The following is a 16,938-nucleotide window of genomic DNA, read 5'->3' as shown; positions in this document are numbered from 1 at the left end:
GAAGACGCCGTGTTGGTCATGCATTTCTCCAGCCAGTGCAGTTTCAAAAGCTACAAATGCTGCGACTGTGGTCGCACCGGCCATAAAGGAGGCTATTGTTCCTGTTTCGCATCCAAGCCAAGCTCCAAGAAGAACAAGGGGAAGCAGCAAAACAAAAACCACGCAGCCAAGATCGTGACCGTGAAAATGTGAATCGCAGCGGGCGTTACGTGGAGACGGCTATCAACGGTGTTCCAGTTGATTTGCAACTGGATTCTGGCTCGGATATAACGATCACCTCGAAGCCGAACTGGATGATGGTCGGAGCTCCTCAAACATCTCAGCCGGATTGTCATGTGCAAACGGTTTCCGGGGACAGACTGGGCATCGAGGCCATGTTTCGAGCATCGTACACTATCGGCGGGACTCAAAAGGAAGGTAATTGCTACGTTTGTTGTGCTGACCTTTCTCTGAATGTTTCAGGCTCAGACCTCATGGATGAGTTTGGGCTCTGGGACGTTCCGTTTTAGTCCTTCTGCAAGCTGGTCTGTAGTCCGCAACCAGATCAGCAAGTGCTCGAACTGAAGGAAAAGTTCCCCGATGTTTTCACCAACCATATGGAACTGTGCTACCTACTCCTGCTCCCGGAGAATATTTTCAACCGGATGGCGCATGTTCAGCCACATAGATCTGTCGGACGCGTACCTTCAGGTTGAGGTTGACTTTTATGGAAAATACATTCGAAAAATGCGCACATTACGACTGCCGCTCGACGAGCTGCTTCCGGTGGTCCGATGCTTGCCAACGTTCCTTTGACAGTTTTAAGGAAATTCTTTAATCACCGCTCATGCTGACGCACTACAATCCTCGCTTGGAAATAGTTGTGTCGGCAGATGTGTCGAACGTGGGCATAGGTGCCAACATAGCACACCGGTTTCCTGACGGACAAGAGAAGGCTATCTACCACGCATCCCGAAGCTTAACTCCTGCCGAATCCCGCTACAGCCAGATAGAAGAGAAGGCCATTATTCTGGATCACCAAATTCCATAGGATGATCTATGGAAGGCAATTTGTTCTCCAACTCGATTACAAACCGCTGCTAGCGATTTTCGGTTCGAAGCGTGGTATTCCGCCGTACACAGCCAACCGCCTTCAGAGGTGGGCCCTCACCATGCTCCTATATGATTTCCGGATCGTGTACATCTCAGCAGACCACTTCGGGCACGCAGGCATTCTCTCTCGCCTAATCAACTCCCATGTTAAGCCAGACGAGGATTTTATCATTGCTTCGATCGAGGTCGGATGTCGGAACAGTCATCTGCAACATGTCTGCCAATCCATCCAACATCTATCGATTGTGCAGAAGTGTTGGCCGAGCGACGCAAAATCTCTCTCCGGAACACCGGAGGTTCATCAATTCGCGTCGTGAGTCGTTGTATGTGGCCCAGAAAGTTCTCATGTACAGCGATCAGATTGTGATACCGAAGAATATACAACAGAACATACTCGGGCAACTACACAGAAGTCATTCCAGCGTCGAACGCATGCGATCGTTGGCACGGAATTTTGTGTATTGGCTTAACATCGATGACCACATAACTGCTTTGGTACGCACTTGCCAAGAATGTGCATCGGTCGCCAAAGCCGAAACTAGAACGAAACTCGAATCGTGGCTAATCCCCGAAAACCTTGGCAAAGAGTGCATGCTGATTTCGCTGGTCCTATCAACGACACGTATTTCCTCCTAGTGGTAGACTCATTTTCGAAGTGGCTGGAAATCATTCCGACTAAACGCATCACTACCGCTGCTACAATTTCCATTCTTTGGAGATTTTTTGGGCAGTTCGGAATGCCGGAGGTTCTGGTGACCGACAATGGGTCACAGCTAACCAGCGATAGTTTCGAAGAGTTCTGTGAAGCAAATGAAATTATGCGTCTCAAAACAGCACCGTTTCACCCGCAAAACAACGGACAGGCGGAACGCTTCGTTGACACCTTTAAAAGGACCGTCAAGGCAGCATCCATTTATTACGTAACGCAAAAATTGGAAATTTTTGACAACCTCCCCCTCCCCCTCCGTAACGCTTTTTGTATGAAAATTTAAATTTTTGTTTGAGCCGTAACGCTTGAGCCTACTCCCCCCTCCCCCTAGAGCGTTACGTAATTTGTGGATGCCGCCCAAGGGAATCCAAGCGGGAGGGGAAGGCTTGGACGAAGCACTCGATATCTTCCTCACCTGCAACCGATCAACTCCATGTCGGAGTGCACCTGGTGGGAAATCGCCCGCAGAAATCCTTATTGGTCGCCCACTACGCACGTCTCTGGAAGTCATTCGTCCGCCTAGCAAGATCACCAAGGCTACCAAGAACAAGCAAGATCGTCTGTTCAACGAGGAACATGCTGCCAAAGAAAAGAGCTTCGATGTTCAAGACAAGGTGTACGCTCAAGTGCACTAAGGTAACAATTGGAGCTGGATTGCTGGAGAAATTGTGCAGCGAGTCGGACGAGTGATGTAGGGGAATTAGGGGCATAATGGACACGTTAAGCAAATGTTCGTTTTAAGACCATTAAATGGCAATGTTTTTAATTAACCCCCAGATAGTTTTCAAGTTTGATGTAAGTACGACGTGCCACATTCATTCATAGTGATAAAAATCATATCATATGTCAGAAAAGCGAGATAGAAAATTGGGTCGAAAACAAGGCTGGTACAAAGGTATCGGGGCGAAATGAACACCTGCATGAAATTTAGTTATTCCAATATATTCAATGACTGTCAATCATTCCAATATGCAAAAGGACTCTCCCTCAATCATAATAGCTTAAAAGAACCTTTCTGGGTTCGTTACTTTGCTCAAAAATTAGATTCTTCCACGGTCTTGCTTATATGCCAATTTGAAACTGAGAAAAATTTTAAGTCAAATTTTGAAGAACAATTGAAGCAAACTAAATAAATAAACTTTTATACCGTCAAACATTTCAAATGCATTACAGATTTCATGCAGTGAATGAACTTTTGATGAAATATGCGTATTATCAGATATTGAGAGGGTGTCCATTTCGCCCCGTATGTTCATTATGCCCCTAATCCCCCTGCAATGTATGGCTTCCGGAGCGACAACGTCCGCTCTTACAGTAATCAACTTCGTAAACGCTACAACGACACTGAAATAATTGGAACAGGCGTATTTATCGGAAATTGCATATAATCTCTACTTCCTGCGTTACACACATATTTCAATAACATTTCAATACTTATCATAATTAAATCCGTTCAGATTTACAAGGCATCAAATAAAAGTTGAAGTTCTGAGTCCATACAAAAATTATTTGTTCTTAGCCTATACTTGGTGAGTGCTTTGCATATAACATTCACAAGGCTGGTCAATTTTCGAGTCTCTCATGTGAACTGTTTGTCAGAATCGAAACCATAATGTTTTATCAACCAGCATTTCTGGATCATCATCAGAATTTCATTGTGATTTGAAATGAAGTTTATTATTGCAATTTCTTTCTGAAGGTAAGTAATTAATTAAAAAATTGAATACAAGGAATATTAGAACGATTTCCTCCTAGACTCAAGGTTCCCTGGTCAATAACGGGAAGACGCAAATCTAATAAAATAGAGGCAGATCATTTGTGTTGAAGCCAAAGGTAAATGATTGATTATTTGAAAAATGGGTTATAATTATGTAGTTATTTTTTTAGATCCAAAAACATGTTCAAAAATTTTTGACGGAGGCAAATGCAGAAGTGAAATTCAATCCAAGTGTATACTGCTAGGCACATGGGGTCTCAATCAACCTGAAGACTCCCTTGCTACTAGTGTAGAACCACAGCCAGGAGAAACGGAAGGATTCGACGAAATGTAACGAGAGCTTTTTGAACCAGCAAGTCAACCACGTCGAGCTCGGGTCCCAACAAGAGCAACTGATTTGGATGAAGCGCTCCCACGTCGCTCTTCAAGACAGCGGCATGCACCGGTGCGCTACGAACCGTCTCAGCTCTACTAAAAGCGGAGGTGTTGGGGTACCACCCTATGCGCCTTTGATCACGGCTGTCACCCGACAGCGAGCACGACAGGTGTCATCCAACCGGATGCTGGGTGGTACTTGTCATCTAGCCAATTGTAGCAGTAGACGCCGATCGCACATTTTTAATACGTTTACTGTTTATTATTTACCATTAATAAAGTATATTTGTTGTTACGTTAATCACTCTTGGTTCACTCTCACATCGTAACACTATGTATAGGATTATTCGATTCGAATACTTGTAAAATCTACTTGAGACAATCTTTGAAAGAGTCTGCGCTTGAGCAATGGTCCTTATGCTTAATGGCTATGTGGACCACCTCTGTACTCTCAGAACATGTAATGGATCACAACATATACCTACAATGTTTTTCTTTCGACATATTCAACAAAGTCAAAATGAGAAAATGAAAATAGTTTTACTTAGGGAAATTTCAGAGATCAGCTCTAAAAATTTCAAATACAATGAGCGCATCTACAAGATTTGAACTTCTTGAACAGTTTAGAGGTTTGTAAAAGTAGTGTTTCAACAGAAATTTTAACATTGAAATATTGTCGAATGTGGGCCAAGTGAAAAGTAGGAAAACTTTTTGTATATTTGTTTCTTAAATTTTACATAAAAATCAATTTCAGCATACTGTTTATATTTGATGGGAGTCCAGCTAAAAAATATACACAACCTCATTTATTTCAGTTTAAAGTATTTAAAATTAAAAGAATCTCAACCATACGATTTTCATGTCCCACTTGCCCCACGGTACCTTACGTGTATCTCAGCTTTTTGTAAAACATGAATAAGGGCTTATGCCGATACTCATAGTGACGAACCATCCATAGTTTGTGTAATGATTAAATAAATGCAACATTGTCACGATACAAATTTGTGTTATCACAAGCATGAAACGAGCTCACCAATTCGTAATCCATCATCGACTGAAGTTATTCCGGTGACCGGGTTTTACCAAGCGCACTTTGCACAATTAGTCTTGTGGTAAAGTGAACAAATTCATATTTAATCTATTCGAGTTCCATACATGATACTGTTAGGAACCATATCGGATTAGAAAGCTCCTGCCACACGATATACAAATGCAAAACGCCATTTATGGTAATGAAAGCTCTCAATTATTAGATAACTGTGAAAGTACTTTTAGGGCAATATGCCAAGAAGCAGGCTTTTTTGAAGTGGGGATGTAATAACAGGAAATGAAAATGATCAATGTGAAGAGGCATCGAATCCAAACCTCAAACTTTCAAAAGCACAAATCTAGAGAACTAAACAACCGTTCAAGCTGAAAACTTGATCGATTGGTCACTACCAGCGAGTGACCAATTCATAAAAGTTTCAGCTCAAACCGCTAGATGGTTTTCTAAATTTGTGCTCTTGAAAATTTGAGACTTGGCTGAGATGCATCTTCAGATTGAGCAATAGAAATGAAAAGTGGCAACAAATCGTGAGGGCGTTCTTTTTCCAGTTCTGTGGTTGATCCTATTAAGCAATGAAACAAGGTTTCAACGCAGCCCTATCTATTGTTTCCCAATTGAAACAAAGTACAATAAAATTAGGTCCTTAATCTTTGTAACACCTGTTTGACGGAAACAGCACATCTAACCGTTAGGGTTAGCTTCGAAAAAAAAAAATACCTTCAACTAAATATAATAATGATGTACTGTCCATTCACTCAAAAAAGTGTAGGTACCTCGAATATAGAATATTGTGTGTTCAATTTACATCCGTTCTGCTCTGTTTAGGGTCAAAATGCTAACTTTTCTAAGTTCCTAGTGACCAGTCAATACGGTGTGTTTTAACTCGCTTCCACGCGCTCATACATAAGTAGAACCGAAAATTGGAAAATAAGACCTCCGATAAAAACGAAGAGACAACGCACGCGATCCTAGACAAATATACTTACTCGATAGCTCTATTTCACACAACTAACTTATCACATTGCGGCATAGTCGAGCTGGATGTAGATTTGCCGGACGCCGATCGCTTCGAAGATCATGCGCGTGTGTTGAACGACATAACGAGGATCAACATTTTTGGACACCTCCAGCTTGATGGCCCCAACGTAGACCTCGCTGCAGAGCGTCCAAAAGTGTGGCTCCTGTACGCTGTATACTCCTGCCAGTCCCGTTACCTTCTGGTAGCATTGTGGCAGCACACGATCCAAGCCCACCGGTTGTCGTTGCATCAAAACCATAACCGATTCTTTAATCAACGACAGAGTGCTCAGACCGATCGTTAGTGCTATGAACATACTACAGATTGGATCAGCCCGCATCCAACCGAACAGCTGCATCAGAACTGCCGAAATGATAACTCCCACCGATCCAAGAGTATCGGCCAATATGTGCAGAAAGACTCCGCGCATAATCTGCGAGTTATTCGAGGAGATCGTTTGATCCATATTGATAGATGCCGAACCATGACTATGTCCGTGATGATCATCGCCTCCATGGCTGTGTCCATGATTGTTTGCTAACAGGTGATGTGTATCGCTGTGACCACCATGAGAATGTCCATGACCTCCACCGCCATGACTGTGGCCATGACCACCGTGACTGTGTCCATGACCTCCATGTTGGAATGCATAAATACCGACCAGATTGACCAGCAATCCCAAAACTGACACCACAAACAAGCGCTCGTGCTTAACCTCCGGAGGCTCAATGGCACGCTCCACCGCCTCAGACATGATGAAGAAGGCAATGAACAGCAAAAACAGACTGTTCACAAAACCGGCCAGCACTTCCGCTCGGACATAACCGTACGAGTACTTATCGTTTGCCTTCCACTTGGTGATGACCGACGCAGCCAACCCGGCCAACAATCCCGTACAGTCGAAGAACATGTGGAATGAATCGGAAATCAGACCTGCGTGAAAAGAATATACCCAGCATTAGTGAACGATATGGATAAAACTAAAAATTAAATAGGTAACAAGGTGGCCACTTCAAATTGCAAAAGTGAATTCCCGAATTTTTCCCTGGTTTCCTCCGGTGGTTACATTTTTATCGCTTAACGTGAAAAATAAAACATTATAAATGGGCCTCTTGAACAATGTACAAATATGTAACTGTTTTTATAACAAAGTTCCTTTAAAAAAATAAATACCTTTTCTACTATAATTTAAATCCAATATGATCAAATATTGTTCAATAATTCTTAGTCGAACTCCCTAGCTTTATGGCACTATTCAAGGCCTAAGCGTTGGTGAAGAAACCGCTTATTAGAAATGAAAACTTAAGAGACTTCATGCTTGCAATAAGAGACTAAAAAGAAACCAAATTGGTACAATAAAGAGCTCAAGCTGGAAACAAATAGAGGTCATACAAGAATCAGCAGATCAGATAAAGGTTAAAAAAAAAATTAACACTTCAGTAGTCGCGCTGTTGTATATTGTACAACACAGGTGAAAAAACCTCGTTTTTGTACACAAGATCAGCGTGGTGCTTCTGGCAGTGGCAATCCGCGCGACGACTTAAAAAGGTTAAATCTGGGCAGACATTTTGCTTTGGATATTTAGAATTGCGACAAGTATTACTCATGACATAACAACATGTTTACTATGAGCATTTTTCGATTCTATAACATTCCCCAGAAAACCATTCCCCCGAAAACCATTCCTCAGAATCGCATTCCCCAGAATGTAACATTCCCAAGAATTTCATTCCCCAGAAAGATGAATATCCATTTTTTTTTTCTTTTTTCAATTTTTGCTTTGCATGAGTCATTTATGTGACAGGCTTAGGTCTGATATGACAGAACAAATATGTAGGTAGGGGGTTAGGGGCATAATGAACACACGGGGCGAAATGGACACCCCCTTACTCTCTGGGAATATGCATATTTCAGCAAAACTCTATAAACTGTACGAAATCTGTATTGTATATGAACTTTTTGACGGTATAAAAGTTTACGCTTTGCTTCAATTGTCCTTTGAAATTCTACTATATTTTTTTCTCAGCTTCAAATTAGTTTATATGCAAAGCGGTGGAAGAATTCAATTTTAGAGCAAAGTAACTAACCTAGAGAAGTTTCTTCTTGCTAATGTGATAGGGGTGAAGTACTTTCACATATCAGTACGTTTTGACACCCATTAATAATTAAATTTTCACTTAATTCCACGAAAGTGTTGGCCAAATGACCATTATGTCAAATGGTCCTAGATCATTTAATCAATCATGCCAAATGCCTTCTTGCCATTTGGTATCCTTACGGAACATTTTGTCAATATTGTCAACAGGGTAAGACTGAATGAAGGGTGTATCATTATTTTGTGCAAAGTTGAACAAGTCATTTGTAATTTAGACTTGACGTAGAGAAAGTCGTATCATTTTAATGTGCAGAATAGTACGTTTTTATTCTGCTAGATGATAAACTATACCCAAGTAACCACAAGCATTAAGGTATTACCGTATTTTAACTTTAATTCAACGAGTGCAATGCATCATTGCTTTTATTCTGCAATATGCGTGCAGTAATGCTTTAATTCCATTTTATGAATGCAATGCAGCATTGTTTTATTGTAGCAATGAAATGTGCATTAATGAGTGATATACGGTCACCATTCAATGCTTCATTGCATCATCTTACTTAATGCTTCATCGCAACAAAAATGGCAAGATTTCATTGCTCTATTTATCGTCAATCCTTCCCTCACTCAGGCAAATAGGATAAAGAAATACTTAACCTTCCAGTCGTCGCGCGGTTTGCCACCGTCAGAACCACCACGCTGCTGTTGTGAACCAAAAGCGAGGTTTTTCAACAGTGTTGTACAAAATACAACAGCGCGACGACTGAAGTGTTAAATATCCCTTATGAAAATTCGGCACAAGAAATCTTGTTGAAATTCGTAGATTTGTCTTACGAGAAACCAGAATTTGAAAACAAAAAAATAAGCAACAACCTGGAATTGAACCAAAAACCATACGATTGATAGGCCCGTGCGTACACCACACGGCTATCGACGATTCAATATGCCGAGACGCTAAAACGATACATAAAACGTGAAGATTTAGCCCCACACAATGAAAACAAAACAAAATCTCAACAGCAAAAAAGCGACAGCCGTGATAAACTTGGAAGTGCAACAGTCGTGTCCACTTACTTATTGCACACTTCACCCCGAATTGGACTATCACAAAAATTATAGAGTGCAAAAAAGTGTGATAATTAAGGGTGCACACGGGCATCGGATCATCAAAACGTATTCGTTACACTTGTTCCTTGAACCACAAGGAATAAGTGCACTAAAAACACCATCATGATTTGACGTAACCCTGAGCTGCTTCCACACTTTGAAGGAGCTTACACACTTGGGACGGTCCAACTTGGAGTGAAATCGACAGTATTTATCACTGGCAACGAAAGGGCGCTACTTGAAATTGCACAATTTTCCCGGTCAAGACATGCAGCATTCATGGTCCGGAGAGTAGGCGCGACGAGTCATCGAAAACATCACACAATTAATTTAGGTTCAAATCTCACCAAAGGAAGTAAACAAACTACACATATGAATCATACCAAAAAAAGCAACACTGACCTGACATCCAACGAACAAAAAAAATTTTGATCCTTTCCTTCATGCATTAAATACACTTTGGCTAAAGCTTTTATACGGTACAGGCCGTAACTATACTTTAGCAATTGCTAACATAGAGCTAGGAAATGTAGCCGTATTTACACTTTAATAGCGCCCTTTTCCACTTTAATACTGCATTAATGAGACATGTAATGCAGTATGACTTTATATGCCATATTTTGTAGAAGCATATAAAGTGATATTGATGCAACTATATACAGCTGTACGGTTACTTGGGATAGGCTTTCTTATGAACTTCTAGAAAAAAAACATCGAACACAATCATAGAAGAAATTTGTTTTGGAGTGATCGAAACAAATGCTGTAATATTTGCTGGTGTGAAACGTTAGGGTGGAATGAGCACCCCTTGAAAATTGCATAAATTCTTGAAATTTTATCTGAAACAACATATAACACCATTGATTGTTTATTGTGCTTGAGTGCATAAGATGTCTCTCAAAGTGCTGTGATTTAATTGCCAAATTACGATCGCAAACTTATCTGTTTATTATTCAAATTATGCCGCTGATTGATCAGTTGTGAGTCGCTATCGTCCGTGTAAAAGTTTTTCGAAAAAACGTCAAACGTCGCAAAGAAAATTCAAAAATTAAGCTTGCTATTCTGCTATTCCAATGAAAGTGGTACGGTAACCGAGTGCATTTGAGATTGAGTGTGTAACAGCAGGACGCATTTATAACTGAGTGTGCAGAAGGGCGATAGTATTGAAGGTTCGTGCGTGAAAGAGCGTAGCAAAACGGCGAAGCTGATGATAGTCAAACCAGAAGGACGAGGTCAAAAGTGTAGAGAAAAGCTCAGGTTGAATAATAAATTAATAAAGGAATTTCAAACACAACTAAAGTGCTTCAATAATATCACGCTTAGAATTTGCACAAACAATACTGTCTTCTCCCTATGATTTTCCGCCTCCTGACTCCACCTCGAAACATAGTTGACTTCCGAAAGAAATAAATTACTCACAACGATGGATAGGTGGAGCTCTTTTCGCCATATTGTGATGTATAAAAGCCATGGTAATTCTGAGCATAGGCCATCCCTAGGTTATCAAATTTTTTGTAGTGTAAATAGTAGTAGTTAGGTTATCAAATTTTCTTTTCTTTTCTTTCTTTAAAACTACCAGAGCCTTAAAGGCCGATTAATTACACTAGGGTAAAACCAAATCTATTTCACAACAAAACCAAAAATCAACAAAAATCAAAGCTGAAGGACCTGAAGGTCAAACACTTAAAATGTAAAAATTGTTACTATGTAAAAAATCTGACAAATAAACATGAATTTAATGCAATGAGCATAGGCCATTCAGTAATCGAACGTCAAAACGGGCGGAACGTTCAGACAGCGACAAAACACGCAACCGAAAATAGCGCGAAAGCATTAACCAATCGCGTGCGAGTACCGAACGGAGCGACTAAGCAATAAGGCGAGAACCCCACCACTCGCCATCGGTGAACGGGACTGGAGCAAATAAAACCAGTGGTTGTTCTGCTCATTATTTTGAGCGATTTCACCTGATGCTTAACTTTTTAGCCAGTACCTATTCATCGAAACGATCGAAACTAAATGTATTGAAGTTCTGTTGAATGTCGTTGTTGTACTCTGTCATGTCATTTGTATGATAATCCCAAATAAAAAAAATATTTGTCACACTCACTCTTGTGATAGGTTTGTTACATGGGGGTACTAATGAGTATTTTCTAAGGAATGGTTTTACAGCATAGCTGAGCATGTTTCGAAATTGTCCGCGTGGTTTTGTAATGCCCCCATTAGATAAGAATTAACTATTACCATACACACCAAACGCTCGCCATGACCCTATGTCTAACATTTGTATATGTATGGACTTAGCTGATGTGGCTTTTTTGATAAGTAGTTCTTTCACTCATTTATCTTCTTCAAAACCATGTCAAATTTAGATAATTGATGGACTAGATTTATTACTGCAGTGAAAGTGCTTTGTGTAAGCATGATAATTTCATTCAATTTTTTAAGTGAAAAAATAATATCAAGGCCAGAATTCCCAGGGAGTGAAATACTTAATAGTACATACTACAATACCATAGGAGATCATATATTGGCAATTCGATTGACAATTAGAAGTTCGGCAGTCAAAACTTCGGCGAAGTTCGGCGTCGGCGTTCTAATTCAGTGCTACGCCGACGCATAAAGAATGCCTTTGTCGGCGTAGCACTTCGGTAGAATGCCGACGCCGAACTTCGGTGAACTTTTGTTGGTGATATTTCATTTCTCTCATGAACTTCGGTCTAAAGTTAATCTGAATGCACAATAACAACACCTAGTCAAAGAACGGCATTTTGTTTTTTTTATTATTTAAGTGGATGCTACTGATCGCCCTTTGCTTTTATCCGCAACCCGGTGCACGCGCCCTGTTGGGTCTCGAAAACCTCGTAGAAGATTACAAACCGTCAATGGCATTTCCCATATTGTGCTCCTAACCCACCGTCAGTTTGTAATCTTCTCACCAGCTTGAAATTATATGTTTCTTATACTCCAGATTTCAATGAATTATGCAGTAGTTTGAATAGGATCACTAAATCAGAATACAAAAAAAAACTGATTGTAATGAAAACTTTGCCATTGTATTGAAGTACATGTAACCTTTAATCAACACTACAAAATACAGCGATCACATATTTAAAATCATCGCTCCCTGCAAAATATAATTCCAAACCCAGGGAATAAGCCAAAGTTTAAATAAAAAATAAAATCATTATGATAAAAGTGGACAAGTCACCTAAAAGTGACTCGCTACCAGCCTTGCTACTGCGAAATTGGTGAATTTCCTGGAAAAAATATCTAAATTCCTTGAAAAATCTTCGTACGCATTTATGTAAGAATTCCTAGAAGAGTTTGTAGGAAATCTCCAGACGAGATTCTGGAGAGATACCTGGGGTAGCTCCTGAAAGTGTTTCATAAGAAATCTCTGGAAAAATCACTAGAGGAATGCCAAGGCAAGTAGATCGTCATTTGATTTGGCAGCCATTAGACTCTGCAGCTCGCATATTCAAAGTAATAAAACGCTGTCCTCGTAGCTAATATTTACTCAGAAAAAATAAATAAAACCAATTTCGATGAATTTAGTCCGTTTTCTACATTGTTTAAGCACTTTTCTTTATAAAAATGCTTTTTTTATAAAGAAATAGTCGATGAAAGTCGTAGGAAAAAAAAAAAAACTTTAGAGATCTTCCATCAAATTTAGAGGCTTTTAAAGACTTGCACTACAATAGAGGCCAATCTCTAAAAAGATACTTGCTACCAGTCCTGCTGAAAGGAACAAAGCTGAAACAATTAATTAATTTGGTTTTCTATTCTATTTCTATTTAGAAAATGTTAATACTGAGAATAATGGCAATATTAGTGAATGTTCAAACAATCAAAATTAGGAATTCCATAGTCTTACTTAGTTGTATGTGGAATACCACACATCAATGATGAAAATAAAATACGGATAAGATTACCTTAATAGTTTTGTTTTCTTGTGTAGATTCCCTGCTTTTTCTGGCGTAAAAATTTTCAATAACACCCCCGAAATTCCCGACTGGGTGGCCACCCTGAATAAAATGAATTACAGGCAACTCACCTAAACTGTTGGTCCATATTCCGTACATAAGTTCCACGAAGGCGAAGCTCAGATTCAGCAGCAGAAACAGAAAGAGGTTCCTCGAGTTCCGATCCGAGAATATCAATCTGGTCAGACTGTTCACCTTCTCCCGCACCTTGTACGTGAATCCCCGGGAGTCTTTATGCGTGAGTGGAAGCATCTTGAATCGCTTTTTATTCTATCCTCCCCTTGTCTTCTAAGTAAGCTTCGTAGTTTATTGGAGATGGCCAAAAAGCGCTTCAATCGTCTCGTTTCGAGCCTAAAATAGAAACGTTACAATCGCTCTGTTATCAACGGAACAATATAGTGAATAGGGGTTTTCGTCCGGTGAAAGATAAACAATAATTACATGCATAATTAGTGCGGCTTCTTCGTCATCAAGAGCACCGATGCCGAATTCTTGCATACGTGTTCGAGGTGAAGATCCACCTTTTGGGTTTCAACAATGATCAAACAATTTCCACTGCAACTCACCTGTTATCCGAGATGCACAGTTGCTTTTTCAATGCGGACAACTATATGGATTCCATTTTTACAAAACTTAAAGGTGGAAAATTTGCAAAAAATCCATATTCCGGCCCAGAAGAAAATTGGATGGAAAAACACTTTTCGGCAGTCTCTGATGTTGATTCGTTGTCACCTCCTCCTGTCTGGCTGATAGATGCAAACGCCGCGATGACAGAAACTTTGACAGTATGTAATTGTCAAAGTTTGCGTTTCTTTGGGCACAAACACGGGAAACAAAATCAAAGAAAAAAAGTCACCCGTGTCAATTCTAAAGGGCCAATGATAAAAATCTCGCTTCGAGCCTGATCGCTGCTGAAAAATAAAGGCCTAAACGCAATGATAGCGGAGCGGGAACGGAAAGCGGAACCGTTCGACAGCATGAATCACACCATCTCGACTGAGCTGTCAGGGTATGTAAGGGTTCATTCACATATTTCATAACGTCATTTCAAATGACCATTTTTGACACACACCCACCCATTCGTAACGCTTTTTGTATGAATATTGTACAAATTTTGTATGAGCCGTAACATAATGAGGACACCATCAGCGTTATGAAATTTGTGAATGAGCCCTAAGTGTACTAACCAGTGTCGTAAAAATTCAGCCGAATGATACCCGATCAGTGCGAAATCGAACAAAAACAAACTCCGCTAGCAAGAAGCCAATCTGACTTCGAGTGCGAATGCGACGAGAAAGAGAGTGGGTGCAACACAGGCACACATTCAGTTTCACACACTGTTGGTGTCATTTCAAAATTCAATTTCACCTAGAGGCACTGAAATTGAAAATTGAATATAAAAAATTACAAATGAATTTTATATTACTGGTGTAAGAAAACGGCAATGTGATGCCTCCAGTAGGTGAATTCCGGCGAACAATTTCTTCGAAGCGAAGAAATTTTCTTCCATTACGCACCAGCAAGAAAATTTTCTTTTCTTCAAAGAAAATATGCGCCGGAATTCGCTTACAGTTGATGAATCATGATTGTCTTTTAAATAATAAAAAAAATACAACTTTTGCGATTTGCGGATGTTTTTGTAGGGTATTCTGACGGAAATGAATTTTTTCACTAGCGAAATTGAATTTGCTGCCACCGAGTGTCAGTAGATGGATCATTATCAGTGTAGAAAAAATAATTGAAAAACTGAATGCACGTTCTACCAGATTCGTGCATGTATCGAAAAAAAAAACATTCACACCACATCACATTCCTACTGAGGATCGCCGTTGTAGACTGTATATTGAAATATTCAGACACTGGTACTAACACAGAGTCGACAAGCATGTTATAGTTCATGCTGGCGAACCGGTTCCGCTTTCTGTTGCAGTTTCGCTATCATTGCGTTAGCGCCTTAATTTAGTGACCTTTCCTTTTGTTGTGTACCTTCGATCGTTCTGGACAAAAAAGGTAAAAGGGCCAAAGTTTTCTATGCATTTCATTTTCGTTTTTATTGGAAAAAAGTAAAATGATGCGTATTTGAATACTTTATATTCAATCAGAATAAAAGGTGCTATCGTGACATTTCTTTTAATAAGCATGAATAGTTTTTCAATCGATTTTTGTGACATTTGATAAAATGCAAAAATATGTTTCGATCAATTACGCGCTTTTATCATGTTTGTCCATTGTTTAAAATCTGGGCTCACAGTGACAGTTCGTGACAGCAGAATCTCGGCTCACCTTGACGTACATAAATTTCGTATCGGTTTCTCCCTCCCAGGTTCTAACCACTACATCAGCTCCATCAAAACCTCTTGTATTTGTACACGAAGTATTTGATCGATACGCGTATTTTGACCTCAACTATATCCGGGTTGGAAATTTTTTCAATTTCCTAGAACTATATTAATTGTGCTTGCCTCACGATATACATACACATATATATACATGATATACATGAATGATCAATTGACAAAGAAAGCGCTCGATAAATAAGTATGGCAATGCTCTTAGAGCTAAGTGTTCTAATAACATAGGTTGGAATGAAGAAAGAAATGAAATCGTGCTTTATAAACAACAAATATTCTAAAAAAAATCTCACAATGTTTTGAACTTTTTCTAAAAATCAAAAATAAATTCAAACAAATTAGCATCAATGTATCACAATACAAACAAAGTACACACTATTTAATCTATGTTTTTTTTTATAATCAATACCAACTTTATTTTTGAGGAACAAATCTATACTTTTGTATCTAGTCTTTATATTATCATAAATAAATAAATACATTAATAAATCTGTAAACATTTCAAAAAATATAAGCTTGTTAAAGTAACTTTTGACAACGTTTAAAGAATTTAGATGATACCAATATTTTTCCAGAAATATTTTTTTTGTCTTCGTGATACAGTAAGAAACATCCCGACTTTCTTCATTATGTGTTAATCATTCTACGTTAATTTAATTTTTTTTTAAGTTTCCAAAATTACCAAAATGAGACCAACTAGGAACATATGAAAATACACATAGAAACCAAACAGGAACTAAGAGATACAAAAATCTCGGATAATCGGTCGAGCACAAATATTTTTTAGGGTTTTTTTTTAATTTCACATGACATTGCGTTAAGTATTACAGCTTTTTTATCATGATGTTCTCAAGGAATTTATAGCATAGCATAACATAGCATAGACTGACTGTACATGTCAATAGTTGCTACTCAGTAATTGATCGGAACTGGTAAGAATTGCACTACGATCCAAATGAATAAGGCATGGGTGTTTCCGCTTACTCTCGAAGTGCAATCAGGTTCGTCCCACTCGGGCTCAGATTGAGTACCACTTCTAGTACTGCATTTGGTCCCTCGGTAGTGCAAAGGGTACCCAAGTTTGACAGATTGCAGTACACTTTGAACGGCATTCTAGATTACCTTTTGAGCCATAAAATTTTGGGCAACTGCAAGGGATATGGGGGTCTTTAATTTGTCTTTGGTGCAATTTTAGCAGATCTAATATTATTGATCAATAACGGCGCCGGCCAAGTCCTTACAGTCAGTTGGGATGGGGAAGGAATGTTAGGGTGTAATGATTGTTGCTTCTAGAGACCGAGAACCCGCATAGAAAAACACAATCTGCCATACATTTCAAACTGTAAATTTCTTCTCACTGTAATGGTTAATGTATCAGAAACAGTTGCTTTTACGTTCAACAGTAAAGGATCTACAGGATTAGATTATAAAAAACGGTCT

General features: G+C 39.3%; 1 protein-coding gene across 3 annotated transcripts; it reads right to left on the bottom strand.

Annotated features, from left to right (window-relative positions):
* Positions 1–5,519: 5,519 nt before the first annotated feature.
* Positions 5,520–13,905, bottom strand: LOC5563644 (zinc transporter 7). 3 transcript variants are annotated; one of them, XM_021849705.1, is made up of 4 exons: positions 13,714–13,905; positions 13,219–13,498; positions 5,927–6,892; positions 5,520–5,851 (listed from the first exon to the last, which is right to left on the bottom strand). In XM_021849705.1, the coding sequence occupies exons 2-3, from the start codon at positions 13,397–13,399 to the stop codon at positions 5,958–5,960; spliced, it is 1,116 nt and encodes a 371-aa protein (XP_021705397.1). In that variant the 5' UTR covers positions 13,400–13,498; positions 13,714–13,905; the 3' UTR covers positions 5,520–5,851; positions 5,927–5,957. The 3 variants fall into 3 exon arrangements, with proteins under 3 accessions (XP_021705397.1, XP_001647887.1, XP_021705396.1); XM_001647837.2 differs by having other exon boundaries at positions 5,520–6,892; XM_021849704.1 differs by lacking the exon at positions 13,714–13,905 and adding an exon at positions 13,589–13,682 and having other exon boundaries at positions 5,520–6,892.
* Positions 13,906–16,938: the final 3,033 nt, after the last annotated feature.

The sequence above is a fragment of the Aedes aegypti genome, chromosome 3 (genome assembly GCF_002204515.2).
Source record: "Aedes aegypti strain LVP_AGWG chromosome 3, AaegL5.0 Primary Assembly, whole genome shotgun sequence".
Taxonomy (NCBI): Eukaryota; Metazoa; Arthropoda; class Insecta; order Diptera; family Culicidae; genus Aedes; species Aedes aegypti.
The sequence above is the reverse complement of the archived record's forward strand: the minus strand, read 5'-3'. Positions and strand labels throughout refer to the sequence as shown.